The following is a 14599-nucleotide window of genomic DNA, read 5'->3' as shown; positions in this document are numbered from 1 at the left end:
AGAGGCCGAATGGTCTACTCCTGCTCCTAATTCTTATGTTCAAAAAAGGATGTAAAGATAAACCCAGCAACTACAAGTCAGTCAGTTTAACCTCGGTCGTGGGGACTTTTAGAAATAGTGATTAGGGACAAAAGTAACAGTCACTTGGATAGGTGTGGATTAATTAAGGAATGCCAGCACGGATTTGTTAAAGGCAAATCGTGTTTAACCAACTTGATCGAGTTTTTTGATGAGGTAACAGAGAGGGTTGATGAGGGTAATGCGGTAGACGTGGTGTACATGGATTTCCAAAAAAGAAATTGATGATGATGGATTTCCAAAAGGCGGTTGACAAAGTGCCACATAATAGGCTTGCCAGCAAAGTTGAAGCCCGTGGAATCAAAGGGACAGTGGCAGCATGGATACAAAATTGGTTAAGTGACAGGAAACAGCGAGTAGTGGTGAACGGTTGTTTTTCAGACTGGAGGAAGGTATACAGTGGTGCTCCCCCAGGGGTCGGTCCAGGACCACTGCTTTTCTTGATATATATCAATGACTTGGACGTGGCCATCCTAGACTGGGTGATGTGTAATGAGAAGGGACTAATTAGCAATCTTGTTGTGCGAGGCCCCTTGGGGAAGAGTGACCAGAATATTAAGATGGAGAGTGACACAGTTAATTCAGAAACTAGGGTCCTGAACTTAAGGAAAGGTAACTTCGATGGTATGAGGTGTGAATTGGCTGGAATAGACTGGCAAAGGATACTTAAAGGGTTGACGGTGGATAAGCAATGGCAAACATTTAAAGATCACATGGATGAACTTCAGCAATTGTACATCCCTGTCTGGAGTAAAAATAAAACGGGGAAGGTGGCTCAACCATGGCTAACAAGGGAAATTAAGGATAGTGTTAAATCTAAGGAAGAGGCATATAAATTGGCTAGAAAAAGTAACAAACCTGAGGACTGGGAGAAATTTAGAATTCAACAAGGGAGGACTAAGGGTTTAATTAAGAGGGGGAAAATAGAGTACAAGAGGAAGCTTGCAGGGAACATAAAAACTGACTGCAAAAGCTTCTATAAATATGTGAAGAGAAAAAGATTAATGAAGACAAAGTGTAGGTCCCTTGCAGTCGGATTCAGGTGAATTTATAATGGGGAATAAAGAAATGACAGACCAACTGAACAAATAATTCAGTTCTGTCTTCACAAAGGAAGACACAAATAACCTTCCGAATGTAGTAGGGGACAGTGGGTCTAGTGAGAAGGTGGAACTGAAGGATATGAACGCCGATAAATCCCCCGGGGCTGATAGTCTGCATCTCAGAGTACTTAAGGAAGTGGCCCTAGAAATAGTGGATGCATTGGTGATCATTTTCCAACAGTCTATCGACTCTGGATCAGTTCCTATTGACTGGAGGGTTGCTAATGTAACACCACTTTTTAAAAAAAGGAGCGAGAGAGAAAATGGGTAATTATAGACCGATTAGCCTGACATCAGTAGTGGGGAAAATGTTGGAATCAATCATTAAGGATGAAATAGCAGCGCATTTGGAAAGCAGTGACAGGATCGGTCCAAGTCAGCATGGATTTATGAAAGGGAAATCATACTTGACGAATCTTCTGGAATTTTTTGAGGATGTAACTAGCAGAGTGGACAAGGGAGAACCAGTGAATGTGGTGTATTTGGACTTTCAAAAGGCTTTTGACAAGGTTCCACACAAGAGATTGGTGTGCAAAATCAAAGCACACGGTATTGGGGGTAATATACTGACGTGGATAGAGAACTGGTTGGCAGACAGGAAGCAGAGAGTCGGGATAAACGGGTCCTTTTCAGAATGGCAGGCAGTGACTAGTGGAGTGCCGCAGGGCTCAGTGCTGGGACCCCAGCTCTTTACAACATACATTAACGATTTGCATGAAGGAATTGAGTGTAATATCTCCAAGTTTGCAGATGACACTAAACTGGGTGGCGGTGTGAGCTGTGAGGGGGACGCTAAGAGGCTGCAGGGTGACTTGGACAGGTTCGTTGAGTGGGCAAATGCATGGCAGATGCAGTATAATGTGGATAAATGTGAGGTTATCCATTCTGGGGGCAAAAACACGAAGGCAGATTATCTGAATGGCGGCAGATTAGGAAAAGGAGGTGCAACGAGACCTGGGTGTCATGGTTCATCAGTCATTGAAGGTTGGCATGCAGGTACAGCAGGTGGTGAAGAAGGCAAATGGTATGTTGGCCTTCATAGCTAGGAGCTTTGAGTATAAGAGCAGGGAGGTCTTACTGCAGTTGTACAGGGCCTTAGTGAGGCCTCACCTGGAATATTGTGTTCAGTTTTGGTCTCCTAATCTGAGGATGGACATTCTTGCTATTGAGGGAGTGCAGTGAAGGTTCACCAAACTGATTCCCGGGATGGCTGGACTGACATATGAGGAGAGACTGGATCAAACGGGCCTTTATCCACTGGAATTTAGAAGGATGAGAGGGGATCTCATAGAAACGTATAAGATTTTGATGGGACTGGACAGGTTAGATGCGAGAAGAATGTTCCCGATCTTGGGGAAGTCCAGAACCAGGGGACATAGTCTTAGGATAAGGGATAGGCCATTTAGGACTGAGATGAGAAAAACTTCTTCACTCAGAGTCATTGGATATATTCAAGAGGGAGTTAGATATGGCCCTTACAGCTAAGGGGATCAAGGGTATGCAGGAAAGGGGTACTGAGGGAATGATCAGCCATGATCTTATTGAATGGTGGTGCAGGTTCAAAGGGTCGAATGACCTACTCCTGCACCTATTTTCTATGTTAACGCAGAAAAGTGTGAATTGATACATTTTGGTGGAAAGAATGAGGAAAGGACATATAAACTAAAATGGTACAATCCTGAAGTGGGTGCACAAGCAGAGAGACCTGGAGGTATATGTGCACAAATCATTGAAGAGGGCTGGGCAGATTGAGAAAGCAGTTAAAAAGGCTCACAGGATCCTGGACTTCATAAATATAGGCATAGAGTACAAATGTGTGGAAGTTATGAAGAACCTGTATAAAACATAGGTTCGGCCCCAACTGGAGTATTGTGTCCAATTCTGGGCACCGCACTTTAGGAAGGATGTGAAGGCCTTGGAGAGGGTGCAGAAAAGATTTACGAAAATGATTCCAGGAATGAGGGACTTCAGTTACGTGGAGAGACCAGAGAAGCTGGGGTTGTTCTCGTTGGAGCAGAGAAGGTTGAGAGCAGATTTGATCGAGGTGTTCAAAATCATGAGGGGTCTGGACAGAGTAGATAGAGAGAAACTGTTCCCATTGGTGGACGGGTCGAGAACCAGAGGGCACAGATTTAAGGCAAAAGAATCAAAGGCGATGTAAGAAAAAGCTTTTTTACGCAGCAAGTGGTTGGGTTCTGGAATGCACTGCCTGACAGGGTGATGGAGGCAGACTCAATCTTATCTTTCAAAAGGGAGTTGGATAAGTATCTGAAGTTGCAGGGCGATGGGGAAAGGGCAGGGGAGTGGGACTGGCTGAGAGTCAGCACGGGCTTGACGGGCCGAATGGGTTACTTCCGTGCTGTAACCATTCTAGGATTCTAGGTTCGAACTGGAGGAGCACAGAGATCTCAGAGGGTAGTAGAGTTGGAGGAGGTTAGAGAGACAGAGAGGAGACCATGGAGGGATTTGAATTTTAAAGCTGAGGTGTTGCTGGACCACGAACCAATGTAGATCAGCGAGCACAGGGTCATGGTGAGCGGGACTTAATGCAAGTTAGGATACGAGCAGCAGTTTTGGATGAGCTCATCTTTATGTTGGGTGGAATATAGGAGGCCAGCCAGGAGAACATTGGGACAGTCAAGTCTAGAGGTAACAAGAGTATGGATAAGAGTTTCTTCAACAGATGAGCTGAGACAGGGGCGGAAATGGGCGATGTCACGGAGGTGGATGTCGGGGGTCAAGGTGATGGAGAGGATATGAAGTCGGAAGCTCAGGGTCAAATAGGATGCCAAGGTTGCGAACAGCGTGATTCAGCCTCAGTGTTCAGGGAGAGAGATGGAGTCGGTGGCGATGGAATAGGATTTGTGGCAGGGACCGAAGATAATGGCTTCAATGGTGTTGAGCTAGAGCCAGTTGTCATCAGCGTCCATCTGGAATCTGACGTTGTGTCCTCAGATGATATCATCGAGGGGCAACATGTAGAACTAAGAGGGGGCCAAGGATACATCCTTGGGTTTTGTGATCGGGGAGGCGGGAAGGAAAGCCCGGGACATGGGAGGCCTAAACTTTATGGGCCCAGTGATAAGTAATCTGTCTCCCTCCTCTCTCCATCTCTATCTCTATCTCTACACACCATTCTTCCAATCTTCCCTTCCTCCAATTTCTCCCCCATCGGCTGCTCCTCTCTCCTCAATGTCTCTCTGATCCAGCTCCATTCTATTTCAATCTGCTGCTCTCTCCTCTTTCCCACCCACTGCAACCTTCGCATGAAAGCTCCTTTTAACTTCCCTCTCTTGTTCTTCTTCAGCTGCAAATACATTGAGTTACATTCTTCTCCTCCCTGCACTGTTACTGTTAAAATCATCCATCTTTACCTCACTTTTTCTCAGGACTAGCCCATTATTCTTACTACGTGCCTCAATTTTAAAAGCTTTTTTAAACCCAAGCTTCGCATCGCCTCATCATTACTGTTCAATTTGCTTCATCTTCCTTTTTATTATATTCACCCTTGGTAGGGTCCTGCACTGTGGGCCTCATTTCTTCACACCCCTTTTCAACCAATAAAAACTATTTCTAGCCAAAAGCACACATACAAACATACAAATAAAAGACAAACATGACTGATTGTCTGTCTGTTTGTGTCTGCCTGCCCCCCGGCCCCCCACCCCCGCAGCCTGTTTCACCCAGACACAGGCAGCCTACATGCAGGATCAAACTGTCACATAACCTCCCGAGAGAGGCAAAACAAGGTGTTCATTTTGGAAAAAACCTCTGGAAATTTCCTCTCCAACCCCTGAAGCCGATCAAACTCATGTAGACTAATATCAGTAATTACAGCTAACCATATAGATCTCTTCACAGCAAGTGTACTTCCCTCTCAGCAACCCATCCAGACTCCTTCTGAAATGAATCCATAGTTACTTCAGATTTTGGCGATCTATTCCAGGTCAATGACTCTGCAAATAGTACTTCTGGCTATCTAAACCAACTCTGTTTTTGTTTTTTTATTCAGGTGTCTATTTCTTTACTCACCATCTTGCACAAAAAAAACTGAACCAAACACAATCTATTCCCTTCATCATTTAAGAAAGTCACTCCAACTGTCAAAGTTTATGCTTCTGCATTAAAAAGTGAAAGAAGGTCTTATCTGAAAGATGTGCAAGACTACATCATTTTTTTCTCATTTTCCGTTAATAACTGTGATTGCAAACTGCTCCAAGATGGCTTGACCAATTTTTAATAACCCAAAATGCTCTGCAAAAGTCAAGGGACCTTTTTTAATGAATTTTTGAGAGATCTCACAGCTGCGAAGAGATATTTTCACAGCCAGTAAGTCGTCCTTGAATGGTGATAAGAAATAAGAAGACCTATTAATGGGAAGGATTTGCTTAAGAATATCTCTGTTTCAAACCTAGACAATTACATACACGTTGTGCCACCATCCAAAAAAATGGTATAAATGGCTGCAACATGCGAGGTCAGGGCTGCTCCAGGGCTGGTAAGTTGCCAAGACAATCAGGGTGTTAAGTCTTACAATCGCAGACCACGGTCTGGTGCAAGTGTCTTCTAATCATTCAGGGGGATTGGTGATTTTAACCTAAGTATTTTAATAGGGATAGGCTGGTGCGGGCTGATTGTGCATTTGAAGCTATCGTAAATTGCTTGTATTTCTTTTGCTTATTCCAAGTCAAGATAACCCCCTGGATAGGGATGAGAAAAGAAATATCCTGAATCTATGTGTTGTTTTGTATCACAGGTTTGAACTCTGAAGTGTAGATAAATCCTGCAGGCTAAAACCGGTCTAATTAAAGGCAAGTCTTACAGATGCCCCCCGCCCAGCAGTGCAGCACTGCCCCAGCACTGTCCCTCCAACAATGCAACCCTCTGATATCGGGCAGGGGTGGGCGAAATCGCAGGGCCAACACCTGAGGATGGGCAGACAGAGGTGGAGAAGGAAGACTATCGCAGGTCCACCTTGGCTCCAAGCTCTGGATCTGTGCCCTGGTGATTCCCCTTTCCCTCTAACTTTGAGCTATTATTCTTTATATATGGAGGGTGAACACGAGGAATTTACATTCAAAATAAAGCTACAAATCTAAAGCTGCAATTGTGTTCCCCGAATACACAATGAAGCAGCAACCTGAGCTGTCCCTTCACTCAGCCCGTGGGGTCATTACAATACCTTGTGTGGAGGCTCTTTATGAAAGTAAGTCACTGTTTCTGCCTCAGGACCCATCAAGGCCAACAGGTGTTGAATCTTTTTCCGATCTTCCAACTCCCTGCAATGACAACATTTGGACAAAATGTCAGCATGGCATCAGACAGGCTGTCAGCTTGTTGAGCTACATTTTCAACAACCTCCCCTAGCATTGGAAACTGGAACCAAGAGGCAACGACAGTCTCCAAGCTGGTTTTATCCTTGTAGTACAGATGTAAAGGCTGCAAGCTTCTGAAACATCCCGTGCAATGATATCGGGCACCGAGCACGCAAGGGAAACCGAGAGCACTTCCATGCACACAACGGAACTTAGGCTGCCCTCAGATACTGTGCAGGGCTAGAATAGGACAAATAACATTTCAGAGTGGAACTAAAGTGCATTTCAGGCAGGGACTTCATCAGGACACAGTGGGGTACAATACCAGGCAGGGGGAGGGTGGGTTAGAGCCTGCAACAGCAACTGCGTGAGTGGGGAGGGTTAGAGGCTGTTACTCCAGGTCTATGTTCCCTCCGAGGTGCGTGGCTGCGCAGCGATCTGTACGGTTCTGCGCAGGCTGCACACAGTGAGAGATGGAGGGGGGCAATGGCCAAAGCGTGAGCAGCTGCCCAGAGCAGAGCGTGGGTTAAAGTGCCACTGAGGGCAAAGGGAGTTACATCAGATTGGCCGTCAGCGTGTGGATTGGAGAAGATGACCACGCTCTGGGTCATGGTCGGCTACGAGTGTTGTGCTCTGTAAGCACGGTTTCAGAGCCAATGGCTCTTTGTGTAACTAAGAAATACAGACTGACGGAAGCGAGGGAAACGCCGGGTGTTTTTACTGAGACCTGTTATATATGGAGGGAGAACAAGGAATTTACATTCAAAATAAAGCAACAAATCTAAAGCTTCAATTGTGTTCTCGCGGAGAGCAGCCGCTTGGTCAAACCATTCCGGCAGCAAGTCGAAGACTGCTCCTCCAACGCAAACCCAGCTCCCAACAGCAGACTTTAAAACTCCCAACAATTTTCACCTGATTTAAATGTTGGAGGGTTTCAATGGAATTCTGATTGTTGTCGTGAGGAGAAAAGGACTGTTTATAAAATGCCACAGTCCTCGCACTCACTCGCTATCTCCCACACCTCCCCCCGTCTCCCTCCCTCTTCGCACTCACTGTCTCCCACCTCTCCCCCCTCCCCGCACTCGCTCGCTATCTCCCACCCCTCCCTCCCTCGCACTCGCTCGCTATCTCCCACCCCTCCCTCTCCGCACTCGCTCGCTATCTCCCACCCCTCTCTCCCTGCACTCGCTATCTCCCACCCCTCACTCTCCCTCTTCGCACTCGTTCGCTATCTCCCACCCCTCCCTCCTGGCACTCACTCGCTATCTCCCATCCCTCCCCCCATCTCCCTCCCTCTTCGCACTCGCTATCTCCCACCCATCTCCCACCCCTCCCTCCCTCTCCCTATCTCCCACCCCTCCCTCCCTATCTCCCACCCCTCCCTCCCTCTCCCTATCTCCCACCCCTCCCTCCCTCTCCCTATCTCCCACCCCTCCATCCCTCCCTCCCTATCTCCCACCCCTCCCTCCCTCTCCCTATCTCCCACCCCTCCCTCCCTCTCCCTATCTCCCACCCCTCCCTCCCTATCTCCCACCCCTCCCTCCCTCTCCCTATCTCCCACCCCTCCCCCCTCTCCCTATCCCCTCCCCATCTCCCACCCCTCCCTCCCTCTCCCGATTTCCCACCCCTCCCTCCCTCTCCCCCCTCGAACTCGCTCGCTATCTCCCACCCCTCCCCCCATCTCCCTCGCTCTTCGCACTCGCTATCTCCCCCCTCCCCGCACTCGCTCGCTATCTCCCAACCCGCTCTCGCTATCTCCCACCCCTCACTCTCCCTCTTCGCACTCGCTCGCTATCTCCCACCCCTCCCTCTCCCTCTTCGCACTCGCTCGCTATCTCCCACCCCTCCCTCCCTCTCCCCCTCCCTCCCCGCACTTGCTCGCTATCTCCCACCCCTCCCTCTATCCCCTCCCCCAGAAGGCGAGCATGCAGATACAGCAAGCAATAAGGAAGGCAAATGGCATGTTGTCCTTTATTGCAAGGGGTTTAGAACATAAGAAAAACGAAGAGTAGGCCATTTGGCCCCTCGAGCCTGCTCCACCATTCAATAAGATCATGACTGATCGGATCATGGAACTGGCTCCACTTTCCTGCCCACTCCCCATAACCCTTTACTCCCTTATCGCTCAAAATTCTATCGATCTCCACCTTAAATATATTTAATGACCCATCCTCCACATTTCTCTGGAGCAGAGAATTCCATAGATTTACAACCCTGAGAGAGAAGAAATTCCTCCTTATTTCAGTTTTAAATGGGCAGCCCCTTATCCTAAGACTATGTCCCCTAGTTTTAGTTTCCCCTATGAATGGAAATATCCTCTCTGCATCCACCTTGTCGAGCCTATGAATCAATAAGATCACTTAATTCTTCTGAAGTCTAATGTGTATCAGCCCAACCGATCCTCATAAGTCAACCCCCCTCATCTTCGGAATCAACCTAGTGAACCTTCTCTGAGCAGCCTCCAATGCAAGTATATCCTTTCTTAAATACGGAGACCAAAACTGTACGCAGTACTCCAGGTGTGGAGTACAGTTGTAGCTTTTATACTCTGTACAGTTGTAGCTTTTATACTCTGTTCTCCTTGCAATAAACGCCAACATTCCATTTGCCTTCCTATCACTTGCTGTACCTGCATGCCCATTTTGTGTTTCATGCACAAGATCCTCCAGATCTCCATGTACTGCAGCAATTTTTTTCCATTTAAATTATAATTTGCTTTTCTATTATTTCTGCCAAATAACCTCACATTTTCCCTCATTATACTCCATCTGCCAAATTTTTGCCCACTCACTTAGCCTTTGCAGATTTTTTGTGTCCTCCTCGCAATTTGCTTTCTTACCCATCTTTGTATCATCAGCAAACTTGGCTACATTACATTCGGTCCCTTCATCTAAGTCATTAATATAGATCGTAAATAGTTGAGGACCCAGCACCGATCCCTGCGGCACCCCACTAGTTACTTCTGCCAACCGGAAACTGACCCATTTATCCCGACTCTCTGATTTCTGTTAGTTAGCCAGTCCGCTATCCATGCTAATATATTGGAATATAAGAGTGAGGAAGTCTTGCTACAATTGTACAGGGCCTTGGTGAGACCACACCTGGATTACTATGCACAGTTTTGGTCTCCTTATCTAAGGAAGGATATACTTGCCTGGAGGCTGTGCAACGGAGGTTCACTAGATTGATTCCTGGGATGACAGGGCTGTCTTATAATGAGAGATTGTGTAGAATGGGCCTCTACTCTCTGGAGTTCTGAAAAATGAGAGGTGATCTTATTGAAACATAAGATTTGGAGGGAGCTTGACAGGGTAGATGCTGAGAGGTTGTTTCCCCCTGGCTGGGGAGTCTAGAACTAGGGGCGCAGTCTCAGGATAAGCGGTCGGCCATTTAAGAGAGATGAGGAGGAATTTCTTCACGAGAGGGTTGTGAATTTTTGGAATTCTCTGCCCCAGAGAGCTGTGGATGCTGAGTCTCTGAATATATTCAAGGCTGATATAGATACATTTTTGGCTGAGAGAGAGATTTTTGGAGTCTACGAGAATCAAAGGATGTGGAGACTGGGCAGGAAAGTGGAGTCGAGGTTGGTGATCAGCCATGATCTTATTGAATGGCGGAGAAGGTTCGAGGGGCCGTATGGCCTACTCCTGCTTCTTATAAGAACATAAGAATTAGGAACAGGAGTAGGCCATCTAGCCCCTCGAGCCTGCTCTGCCACTCAACAAGATCATGGCTGATCTGGCCGTGGACTCAGCTCCACTTACCCACCCGCTCCCCATAACCCTTAATTCCCTTATTGGTTAAAAATCTATCTATCTGTGATTTGAATACATTCAATGAGCTAGCCTCAACTGCTTCCCTGGGCAGAGAATTCCACAGATTCACAACCCTCTGGGAGAAGAAATTCCTTCTCAACTCGGTTTTAAATTGGCTCTCCCGTATTTTGAAGCTGTGCCCCCTAGTTCTAGTCTCCCCGACCAGTGGAAACAACCTCACTGCCTCTATCTTGTCTAGCCCTTTCATTATTTTAAATGTTTCTATAAGATCACCCCTCATCCTTCTGAACTCCAACGAGTAAAGACCCAGTCTACTCAATCTATCATCATAAGGTAACCCCCTCATCTCCGGAATCAGCCTAGTGAATCGTCTCTGTACCCCCTCCAAAGCTAGTATATCCTTCCTTAAGTAAGGTGACCAAAACTGCACGCAGTACTCCAGGTGCGGCCTCACCAATACCCTATACAGTTGCAGAAGGACCTCCCTGCTTTTATACTCTATCCCGCTCGCAATGAAGGCCAACATTCCATTCGCCTTCCTGATTACCTGCTGCACCTGCAAACTAACTTTTTGGGATTCATGCACAAGGACCCCCAGGTCCCTCTGCACCGCAGCATGTTGTAATTTCTCCCCATTCAAATAATATTCCCTTTTACTGTTTTTTTCCCCCCCCGCCAAGGTGGATGACCTCACATTTTCCGACATTGTATTCCATCTGCCACACCTTAGCCCATTCGCTTAACCTATTTAATCTCTTTGCAGCCTCTGTGTCCTCTACACAACCCGCTTTCCCACTAATCTTTGTGTCATCTGCAAATTGTGTTACACTACACTCTGTCCCCACTTCCAGGTCATCTATATATATTGTAAACAGTTGTGGTCCCAGCACCGATCCCTGTGGCACACCACTAACCACCGATTTCCAACCCGAAAAGTACTCATTTATCCCGACTCTCTGCTTTCTGTTAGCCAGCCAATTCTCTATCCATGCTAATACATTTCCACTGACTCCGCGTACCTGTATCTTCTGCAGTAACCTTTTGTGTGGCACTTTATCGAATGCCTTTTGGAAATCTAAATACACCACATCCATCGGTACACCTCTATCCACCATGCTCATTATATCCTCAAAGAATTCCAGTAAATTAGTTCAACATGATTTCCCCTTCATGAATCCATGTTGCGTCTGCTTGATTGCACTATTCCTATCTAGATGTCCCGCTATTTCTTCCTTAATGATAGCTTCAAGCATTTTCCCCACTACAGATGTTAAACTAACCGGCCTATAGTTACCCACCTTTTGTCTGCCCCCTTTTTTTAAAAACAGAGGCGTTACGTTAGCTGCTTTCCAATCCGATGGTACCTCCCCAGAGTCCAGAGAATTTTGGTAGATTGTAACGAATGCATCTGCTATAACTTCCACCATCTCTTTTAATACCCTGGGATGCAGTTCATCAGGACCAGGGGACTTGTCAATCTTGAGATCCATTAGCCTGTCCAGCACTACCCCGCTAGTGATAGTGATTGTCTCAAGGTCCTCCCTTCCCACATTCCCATGACCAGCAATTTTTGGCATGGTTTTTGTGTCTTCCACTGTGAAGACCGAAGCAAAATAATTGTTTAAGATCTCAGCCATTTCCACATTTCCCATTATTAAATCCCCCTTCTCATCTTCTAAGGGACCAACATTTACTTTAGTCACTCTTTTCCGTTTTATATATGTTTTTACATTCTTAAGGAGGTGCTCGATGCCAGGATCCGAGGACTAGGGAATTTGGGTGGCTGGGGTGGTGGCGGGGTGTAAGATTCCAAACATTCGTGGAAACCGCCCCCCCCCGCAAGTGTTTAGACTCACTGAAAAAGAAATTTGATTTGGAACTATTAAGCAGAAAGTTTGGGATCCTAAAATGCATATGGAAGAAATCTCCGAGTTTTAACCAAGTTTGGAATTTTTTTTAAATGTGCATGTCAGGTCTGTGAGAAAAAGGCTGCAAGGCAAGGAGTAAGTTCAAACTTTGAAAAGCCAGTTTGAATATTGGAGCTAATCAAGCTGTCTGGGGATATTGGAGCTAATCAAATTGTCTGGGGAACTGTTTACCCTCAAACCTGCCCCCAGAAGACATTTACATTTCAACAATCGACTCAAGGAAGTACAGTTTTAGTCCAAGCACAGAGCCCATCCAACACATACATAATGCTAGTCACCTTTCCATCCTGCATAGAAAGCTCGGACCCAGGCAGACAACTCAACACCAGAAACTAACTAACAATTGTGACTCGAAACCAAAGGATAATTTCAACAATTGACAAGAGCTCGTCAGCTCAGAAAAGTCGATCAATGCCAGATTAAAAACACTTAATCAAGTTTCAGTTAGCTGGGCAGCAAAACTTAAACAAAAGAAACGTTAGATTTGGCGCAAAGATTAAGGAGCCTCTCAATATAATTAAGGGCCTATCGTACCAAGAGAACTATCTCTGTTCTGACCATCACAGAAAGAACTTTTCTGACCAAGCACTTCAGAACAACAAGATCGAGAGCATACGGCGAGAAAACGCAGGAAGAAACATCGCGACATCGGAGAAAAGAACTCGCCCCAGCTGGCTTTCAATCCGCAGCAGAGGTCTTCTACCACGTCCAGGATACGGTAAGGCAAACCGGCGATAACCAAAGAACCCCAAAACCACGAAACAGTCCTAGCTGTCAAAGGAAAGGATCTGGTGAGCATGAATCCCTGGAGCCCTAGAGTTTGACCTAGTTAGAGAGTGAGTGGGAAGTGGAAGGTATTTCTGTTGTGTTTATTACCTGTAATAAAGTATTCCCCATTGTTTCGAACCTTTTTGTAAGATTTTACACTTTAATTGGAATGTATTTGTGATATTTGCTTTCTTGAATAAAACCCATACCTTCTTTGAACAAAATAGTTGTCCGCTGTACTTTCAGAGGCAAGGCCATGAACTGATTTACGCAAGACGAGAATTTTAAATTTGAGGTGTTGGGTTACCGAGAGTCACCATAAGTGAGTGATGACAGGGTCTGATGGGCAAGTGGTGCAGGGCATGATACGGGTAGCACCAGGACAGCATTGGAATAGTCAAATCTGAGCGTGATTAAAGCCTTGGATGACAGTTTGAGCGACAGATTGGATTTATATTCAAGGCTGAGACAGATAGATTGTTGGACTCTAGGGAAATTAAGGGTTATGGGGATCGGGCAGGAAAGTGGAGTTGAGATCAAAGATTAGACATGATCTTATTGAATGGCAAAGCAGGCTCAAGCAGGCCCAAGCAGGCCATATGTCGTACTGCTGCTCCTAATTCTTATGTTCTTTAGAGGTGGGCATAGTTGAAGTAGGTGCTCTTTGTGATGGCGAGGATAGCAGAAAGCAGAGACTGCAAGCAGTCCTCTTCAGCATAATTTTCATCCAAATATTCAAACTAACAATGGCATCTACTTTTAACTCACCAGGACCTGCTAAATGAACAACGATTATACGCATCTTATATTTGGTGCCTCCATTCACATCTCCTTCAAATTAGATCAGTATTTTGCCTCAGGGACATAGCAGCAGATCTTGTACCTCACCCATAGCAGCCACTTTTAGCCAATCCACTGGAACCTTGCTTCCTACCTGATTTTTAGCCGGTCATTTTCAGCATAGAGTCGCAGTGCATGCTCACGTTCCTGAAAGAGATAAACCTGCATGTCGCTGAGAGCTTTCTGTAGCTCCTCAATTTCCTCTTCCCTCTGCCGCATCGTCCACTGGAGTTTATGCTGAGAAAATAACGATATGACGATCACAGTCCAATATTCCATGTCTTAAAATAAAACATGGATTTGAGATAGAGAACAAAATTAGCAACACCATGCTCCTGCAGTGGTAACAGAATGCTTATCTATTCACATTGTAAATATCTGAACATTCTTTGAATTCTCTCATGAAGCTTATTGTCTCATACCATCACATCTGCCACTCAATCTCCTGTTATCAACTTAACTAGAATTTACAGCACAGAAGGAGGCCATCAGCTCATCGTGCCTGTATCAGCTCTTGGAAAGAGCTGCCCAATTAGTCCTACTACCCTGCTCTTTCCCCATAGCCCAATAATTTTTTTCCTTTTCAAGTATATATCCAATTCCCTTTTGAAAGCTGGTATTGAATTTGCTCTACCATCCTTTCAGGCAGTGCATTCAAGATCACAACAACAAACCTCTCCCCTCTGGTTCTATCCCCAATTACCTTAAATCCGTATCCACCTTTCACTGAAAATAGTTTCTCCCTATCGACTATCAAATCCCTCAGAATTTTGAGCACCTCTGTTCCATCT

At 45.9% G+C, this 14599-nt stretch overlaps 1 protein-coding gene across 1 annotated transcript in view; it reads right to left on the bottom strand.

Moving 5' to 3' along the window:
• Positions 1–14599, bottom strand: part of ccdc77 (coiled-coil domain containing 77) — an 88157-nt gene that overhangs the window by 55791 nt on the left and 17767 nt on the right. The window contains exons 3-4 of the mRNA XM_070900730.1: positions 13903–14045; positions 6364–6460 (exon numbers count right to left, since the gene is read on the bottom strand). Of these exons, the coding sequence (XP_070756831.1) occupies positions 6364–6460; positions 13903–14045 (240 nt within the window). The remainder of the gene's footprint in view (positions 1–6363; positions 6461–13902; positions 14046–14599) is intronic.

The sequence above is a fragment of the Pristiophorus japonicus genome, chromosome 15 (genome assembly GCF_044704955.1).
Source record: "Pristiophorus japonicus isolate sPriJap1 chromosome 15, sPriJap1.hap1, whole genome shotgun sequence".
NCBI classification, from domain to species: Eukaryota; Metazoa; Chordata; class Chondrichthyes; family Pristiophoridae; genus Pristiophorus; species Pristiophorus japonicus.
Note: the sequence above shows the minus strand (reverse complement) of the source record. Positions and strands in the feature narration are given on the sequence as shown.